Raw genomic sequence first — 8346 nt, forward strand, 5'->3', positions numbered from 1 at the left:
ACCTTTAATTTTAGCAGATAATGTGTGTCGTGAAATATCAATTTTCAATACTACTGTAATGCACACATGATATTAACCTTCTTCAATCGTCAGGAAAGTGAAAAGTCTACCCTAATGCCAGGATTACTTTTTTGATTTATATGGAAAATATAATGAAAAACGGTATACTACACATACATACTCTAAAATACATACAAGCTTATTAATTTTGCTTTAACTGATGAATCATAGAATAATTATATTCTGACAAATGAGGTGTTTACTGACTGCTAATCTGCTCAACTGCCGCGTGAAGTAAACTTTTTTGTTTATGCATAAACAAGCACGATGGTTTAACATATTCAACTTCACGTCACATGAAAATGTGAATGAATTAAACAAGAAATGTAGTTGTCATGGGAATGATATTTTGTCAGGCATTAAAGGAAATCACATACTATTTGACATAAACTGTTCTTGGCCTGAATGTCCTGTGAACTCAAGTATTGTTATTAGAGAAAGAAGCAAATGATTGAAAAGATTATCATTTCAAATTCGCGCCACAAGAGGCACGGCTGGTTTTTTTTCGCGCGTATAATTCTTTGGCTCTCACACCCCTGACAATGTCTATGCTCCGCCCACCAAGCTGAAACGATTGCTAGTCGGTAACGCTGCAGATAACGCCTACAAACATAGGTAAGATAGGTAAGACACAGGTAACATAATAAGAGTAATTATCAGCAAATCGTTTGCATGTCTTTGTATACAAGCTTTGATTGTAAGGAAAGGATGTGGATTTAGAATAGTTACTAATGCAAGTTGCGTATTGCCTACAACAGAAAGTTTTGTGTGTTGATGCACTTACACACAAGTTCCATATGACTGACAAATTAACAAGTGCTATTTCTATATAAAAATAGGTACATAAGGAATGAGTATTGTTGAGTGTAATTTGGAGAGGGAAATGGACATTGAAAACGAGGTAAGGGGAAGAAATGGGTGGCGCATTTCGGAAGAGGATAATGATTATTGAGAATATCACCAATTGTATATTAAAGTGTTGTTAAATTACAAGTGGATTATTCAGACGTTATTCAAAAATTTATTTGGTAGAATCTGACGGGATTACTAATTTGTTAAACAGTATCACTGATATGATCATGAGTATAAATCTATCTAGAAAACGTTTTAAAAGTTGAATTACAAAAAAAAAAGGATAATGCTATAATTATTTATTACATATTACATTTTCCTTAGAGATTTAATATAATTTCTTAGAAAATCATCGCATTAGTCCTCTTCTATGAGGTTTAATAATAAACCCTCCCCAGGAACAAGTATCATTTCGCTCAGCTTCACAACAGACCTGGAAAAAATAGAAACCCATTTTAGGAAGGGACCAATTACCATCTATAACCATAGCTACACCCATTCACTAAATTAAAGTAATGATGATGGTACATCACCCCTCACCCTGGGACAGTCGCGTTTGCCGTATCTGTGATGGAGCGAAGGACGACCACAGCGCTCGGTGGAAGTTCCATGTTCGAGTTGTGGTGCAAGTCGACCTCCACTTCCCGCTCGGATGTGTTGATCACCAACAGGTAGCTCTCGTAACCTTCAAGGTACCTGGAAAGTTTGAGGTGTTGTTTCAGCCTTTGTCATTCATTTGGCCACTGATTAACATTTTTGCACATGATTTAAGACTTTCTTGTGTTCTTCGAGAAATTGTATCAGAATTAAACGCGCTTGGTGCAGCTCAAAGAAATTCTACTGTACCTCATTACGGAAAATATTTCAAAGGTGACCACGGGATACGCTACGTGTCCCCGGACGAAAGTTTCTTCTTTACGCAAACGAGCAAGTTCCTTGTATATTTTCAAGTGAGTCTCCTCTGCCTGAAGTTGAGCCTTGACGTTTAGTTCTTTGTAATTCTCATTTACAGGTAGCCATGTACTGTTGCCTTTGGTAAAACCTGGAATTTTGAGAAAGCAAATAGTTTCTCTTCCTCCCCTCTACTATACCCTACGCTCTCTCTCTCTCTCTCTCTCTCTCTCTCTTTCTCTCTCTCTGACTTTGTGTGAGTGTGACTTTGTGTAAGTGTGAGTATGACTATGAGTATGAGTATGAGTATGAGTATGAGTATGAGTATAAGTGTGAGTGTAAGTGTGTGTGTATGTGTGTGTCCTCCACTCCTCATATATTAATAACACACTGCGGCACTGAATAACTACCGACAGCCATCTGCGAAAACAAAACATCTAACCAAGACAATTGAATAACCTGCAAAGGAGCTGTTGTCCCACTGCATCGGAGTCCTCTCAGGATCTCTGCTATACTCTTGGTAGTGTTCGGGACCATACCGGCAGCCCTGAGGGTCCTGGGTATCCTCCCACGAGATGAATGTATTCACCATGCCTAAAGGAAAAAAAAAAGGATACCATATAGCGTAATGCCGCGAATCCGCCACCGAATGGAGAGCCTGCTAGCGTCCGTCCGTACGAGCTGTTTGATTATACTTATGCCTCTATAGCACATGGCCTCTCATTTTATTTTATTGCATCCTAGGATTTCTCGGTTGTTCATTTACTCACTGATTTGTGTGCTTTAGATTTTAGAGATGCATAATTCTAGATATAAAGGAGTATAATCTGGAAATACGCGTTTAATAGGTTTCAAAGTGAGAAAAAATACTAAATGTTCTGAATTACATTTAATATAAACTAAATATCGTAGATGTTGAAGTATCAATTTGTTTTATCTTTATCATTTGGTGATTGTAACTTTTGATTATTATGCATATACATCAATTAATCTAACTACGTTCTAAAACTTTTGACATATATCAAGCGTTATAAGAATTACCGTGATTTCGCCACACTGATTTCTTCAGATATTAAAATGCGTTTTCTCTTTTCCATTTCCTCTGTCCCTTTCTCTCTCTCCGTATCCCGCCCCTCCCTTTTCTTCTCTTTCTCCCTTATCCATACTCTCCACCCCTGCCACTCTCTCTCTCTCTCTCTCTCACCCCCTCCTTCTTCATCTCATCTTCCTCATCCTCCCCCTCACCCCTCTCCCCTACCCCCTACCGACCCCGGGGTTTCCTCACCGATTTCCTCGCCGTTGTAGGTGACGGGCGTCCCGGGCAGGAGGAGACTCAGCATGTTGAGAGCGTCCACCGCGTCAGCACCGAAGCGCGAGCCGACCCTTCCGTTGTCGTGGTTGCCGAGCTGCGGGAGAGGTCGCTCAGTCGCTCGTTTCGTGTCTTTGATTTCGTGGCTTCCTACTTTTTTTCTCGTGTATTTGGTCACTTTTATTTCATTATTATTACTGTTATCATCGTTATTGCAATTATCATTATATTCACTATTAACGTTATTAATTTTATTATTATTATTACTATTATTATTATTGTTATTATTATCATTATCATTATTATTATTATTATTATTATTATTGTTATTATTATTATTATCATCATCATCATCATTAATGTATCATTATTATTATCATAATAATAATTATTATTACTATTATTATTATTATCATTATTATTATTATTATTATTATTATTATCATTATTACAACTGCTAGTAGTAGTATCATTATTAGTGTTTTTGTTGTGGTTATTATCATTATAGTTGTATTACTCTTCTAACATCATTATCATTATAATTTTATTTTAATCTATTATTTTTTTATTCACTGCCTATGTACGAGAAATAAGTAAAAATTAAAAATCAGGTACGAGGGAAAATGAATCATTTGGTAAGGCAAGATGTGCAACTAACATTTCAACGTTATTACCATCATCATTCACGTTATTCTAAAACAAACAAAACATAAACGTCATGTCCAACAATGTTAATATCTAATACTATATGTAATACCATAGATATTGGTAATGAATCGTTTAAAATTCCCGCCTTACGAAACGACCCATCCTCACGCATTCCTTTCATTTTCTAACGGTCGTCGCTTCGAACTCACTTCGCGCGCAAACTCACCACCCAGTTCGGCCACTTGCCCTCCGGCATGTTGTCCATCCACAGGTCAATGGTGTCCTTGAGAGCGAACCCAGTGAGGTCACCGCGAGTGCGCAGGTGTTCGATCAGCAGGAAGTTGAAGGGAAAGTCAGCCAGCGGGACAGTGTCATTGCCGTAGTACTTCATAACTTCATCGATCTCTTCTCCGAAAACTTCTATGATCATCGCTCTGTCGAAGGAAATGTACAAGTTCTGAAGTTAACTAAAACAAAGTCATTGATTGTTTTGCAAGGGGTAGGTTGCCGAAATATGAAATTATGTGAGATGGGACCATCATTTTCTTGGTGAAAAATGTGTTTTATCCATTTATGATTTCAGTGGGTGTTTTTTTTTTTTTTTTTTTTTTTTTTTTTTTTTTTTTTAACTCTGAAGGTGATTTTTTGCGTTCATCAACTAAAATTCTTATAAAATTGCAAATAATCATTGGTTTCTGTCAAGATTGTTCCTGGAGCGTGGGATTTCGTTTTAAGCATTCGAGTACCACAAAACATACGACCTATTCAATCGACAAATCAGGTTGTTAGAAAATAATCATACATCACCACTGATAACAGAACTCTTGAACGTTACCGTGTAACTTCTTTTACTCTAATTGTTCCAAGTTGCAATTCATTCCTCAGTAATTTTGGCCATTCCCCTATTTACAGATGTGCACACACACACACACACACACACACACACACACACACACACACACACACATACACATATATGTGTGTGTGTGTGTGTGTGTGTGTGTGTGTGTGTGTGTGTGTGTGTGTGTGTGTGTGTGTGTGTGTGTGTGTGTGTGTATGTATGTATGTATGTATTTACACACACACACACTCACACACACACACACACACACACACACACACATATATATATATAAATATATATATAAATATATATGTATATATATACATACAGATGTATACATATTTATATACATGTGTATATATATGTACAAGCAAATATATATGGATGTAGGTGTCTATGTGTGTTTGTGTATAACAACAGACTTAAAACTCACTTATCCGGATATTGGTCCAAGACGTCCCTCCACTCTTTCACGACGGTGAACGTTTCCGGTTGGTTGAGCGTGAGGGTGTGGTTGAGGTAGCCATAGTCCAGAGGGTCGTCGGTGCCAGAGTCAGCGGCGAAAGGCTCGTCTTGACTCAGATCTTACAGAGTAGAAATAAGATGATTTTGTTTATAAACGCCCGTTGTTGAAATTATAATAAATTATGATCTAACAGAAGAGATGTATAATGTGTCTGTTTATAAATTCCGACGCTAAGATAAGTATATCAAGTTAGTCTATGAGTGTCGAAGGTTTAACTCAGTTCCTTTAGCATCATATATTGGGAAGAAAGTCAATTGAAATCTTTTAAAAAGATTTGTGAATAATTTATCCACACTTATAACCCAAACCTCCATATCACTCATGAATTTCCAAGAAAAAAAAGAGAGAAGGGAAAGAAAAGAAGTTACCTTCAACTTCGAAGAGGTGCGTGATGGCGTCTACTCGGAATCCGTCTACTCCCTTGTCCAACCAAAACCGCAACACATTCTGAAAATTTCATTCAAAACTAACAAGGAGTATCCTTATAGGCATCTAGCTTTACAAAAAACAACAACTAAAAGGAAGTTATAGACTTTAGGTTTCTTATGCTCCATCTCTTTTTAAATTCATTTTTTCATTACTAAATGGGAACAGAAATGTTTAGCGCTGTAGCAACACCCATACCTTCATTTCCTCGCGTACACGTTCATTGCGGTAGTTCAAATCAGGCTGTTTAGCTAAGAACTGGTGGTAGTAGAACTGCTGTCTCTCTTCGACCCATGTCCATGCTGATCCTCTGAATACACTCAGCTGGAAATCAGATGTGTGAGAGGTTTGCTCGTACTCGAAAAAATCCGGTATGATATCAACCATGAAATAATAAATTTTGTAGTTCAATTTTAATTGTCTGAATTACTTACTATAATTTTAAACTTATGAAAGATTTCACTTAATGATGTGTAGGTATTGGTGATGATCTAGAAAGCTTAGGATGGTTTTGATTGAATCTATTACTTCAATTTTCTTGCGTCAAGATAAATAGTGCTTAATGGTAGCTATATGTAAGGGAATGTATATACACATATACAACAAATGCGTAATAATTGGAAATATGTTTGGTAAGGGGTATTATGATATATTCTTATAGAGTCGAAGCGCAACATTAAACTATCTTATATGAAAATTATAGGGAAATATATATATTACGTGTCTGTCATCGTTCCTATTGATATATGAGCTTCAAATTTGGCGCTTATACTTTTCTTCTAATGATAAATAAAGTTTATTTTTATGTGCATTAATTGATTTTTTTTTCATATTTTTATGTCATCTGACCCAAAAGACCCTGGCTTTAGAAGGTTTCCCATCTAGGGTTAATCAGTTAATTTTCTCATTTATCTATTCATTCCACACATATCTGGCATAATTGCAGACGTCACCGCGAAAAGCAACCCCGGTTTCTCCGGCTTAGCTCACCCAGTTGTTGGGCGGAATGGGCTGGCCGGTCGCGCTGAATCCCTTCGGGTCCGCCCAGATGTAGTAGTCCGTGTATGGTTCCTCCTTCCGCTTGGACTTGACGAACCACTCGTGCTCGTCGCTGCTGTGGTTCGGCACGAAGTCCATCATCAGCTTCAGGCCTTCGGTGACGAGACAACACGGTCAGACTATGTGGATGTTCAAAGAGATGATCGGTATATTATTGGTCATGCAGCACCTCTGCCAAGAAATGCCCCTATCTTAATTCATGCAGCACCCCTAACCTCTGTCATGCAGCGCCTCTAACCTCTGCCATGCAGCGCCTCTAACCTCTGCCATACAGCGCCTCTAATATCTGCCATGCAACGGCACTAAGCCCTGCCATGCAGCGCCCCTAACTTCTGTCATGCAGCGCCTCTAACCTGTCATGTAGCGTCCCTAACCTCTGCCATGCAGCGCCCCTAACCTCTGTCATGCAGCGCCTCTAACTTCTATCATACAACACCTTTAATCTCTGTCATGGAGCGCCTCTAACCTCTGCCATGCAGCGCCTCTAACCTCTGCCATGCAACGGTACTAAGCCCTGCCATGCAGCGCCACTAACCTCTATCATGCAGCGCAGCTCTGAGTTCCTCGAAGTCCGCCATGGTCCCGAAGAGCGGCTCGATGCCCACGAAGTCAGCGATGTCGTAGCCGAAGTCAGCCATCGGCGACGGGTAGACCGGGCTCAGCCACACCGCCCCGACGCCCAGATCCTTCAGGTAGTCCGCCTTGCTGGTGATGCCTGCGGGGGAGGGAAGGGGGAGGGGGGGAGGGGTTGACTTATGATAAAGAATCCAAGCGTATGTATGTGTATCCATATACTCGTATGTATGAGTGTATATATGGATGGATGGATGGATGGATAGATGGATGGATGGATGAATGAATGTATATATGTATATGGATGGTTATTTTCGAATGCATGAATGTATTAAGTAAAATGAATGAATGAATGAACGAATGAATGTATGTTTGTATTCATGTATGCGTTTGAGTATGTATGTATGTATGTATATATGTATATATATATAATCAAATGTATGTATGCATGCAAAGCACATAAAGCATATATATACATAATACACAAGGAGAAACGCTTATACATGAGACTGATTCATTTCACGATTCGAAAATTACTTCTTCAGAACTGCGTGATTCCGAAGATGTAAGGAAACGCATTACATTGCAGATCATGCGCTGGGCAATGATTAACTCTCATCCATACATTTTCAGTTCTAGTCACAATCAACCAGACAAACAAAATACATTGTGTGTGTGTGTATGTGTGTGTGTGTGTGTGTGTGTGTGTGTGTGTGTGTGTGTGTGTGTGTGTGTGTGTGTGTGTGTGTGTGTGTGTGTGTGTGTGTGTGTGTGTGCACGTGCTAACATCCAAACAAACAAATATAAAACATACAAACATACATACATGCATACATGCATACATGTATACATGCATACATGCATACATGCTTACATACATGCATACATGCATACATACATACATACATACATACATACATACATACATACATACATACATACATAAATACATACATACATAAATACATAGATAATTACATACAAGCATATATACATACATACATATTACATATACACTTATATACATACATACATATATATACATATATATATATATATATATATATATATATATATATATATATATATATATATGTGTGTGTGTGTGTGTGTGTGTGTGTGTGTGTGTGTGTGTGTGTGTGTGTATGCATATATATA

General features: G+C 38.1%; 1 protein-coding gene across 4 annotated transcripts in view; it reads right to left on the minus strand.

The window, feature by feature from the left end:
* Positions 1-1015: 1015 nt before the first annotated feature.
* LOC122244059 (maltase A3) overlaps positions 1016-8346 on the minus strand; it is a 13888-nt gene continuing 6557 nt past the window's right edge. For 3 of the 4 annotated variants that reach the window (XM_043001861.2, XM_043001859.2, XM_043001862.2), the window contains 11 exons: positions 7151-7330; positions 6547-6707; positions 5755-5880; positions 5499-5577; positions 5038-5188; positions 3987-4194; positions 3089-3209; positions 2263-2397; positions 1759-1954; positions 1453-1608; positions 1016-1345 (listed from right to left, as the gene is read on the minus strand). In XM_043001861.2, coding sequence (XP_042857795.2) covers positions 1270-1345; positions 1453-1608; positions 1759-1954; positions 2263-2397; positions 3089-3209; positions 3987-4194; positions 5038-5188; positions 5499-5577; positions 5755-5880; positions 6547-6707; positions 7151-7330 — 1589 coding nt within the window. In that variant the 3' untranslated portion in view covers positions 1016-1269. Of the gene's footprint in view, positions 1346-1448; positions 1609-1758; positions 1955-2262; positions 2398-3088; positions 3210-3986; positions 4195-5037; positions 5189-5498; positions 5578-5754; positions 5881-6546; positions 6708-7150; positions 7331-8346 lie in introns of those variants that run through there. The other variant, XM_086531402.1, reaches the window with a different exon arrangement.

This window comes from Penaeus japonicus, unplaced genomic scaffold, assembly GCF_977035675.1.
Source record: "Penaeus japonicus unplaced genomic scaffold, GWHDUDI00000001_assembly GWHDUDI00000035, whole genome shotgun sequence".
NCBI lineage: Eukaryota > Metazoa > Arthropoda > Malacostraca > Decapoda > Penaeidae > Penaeus > Penaeus japonicus.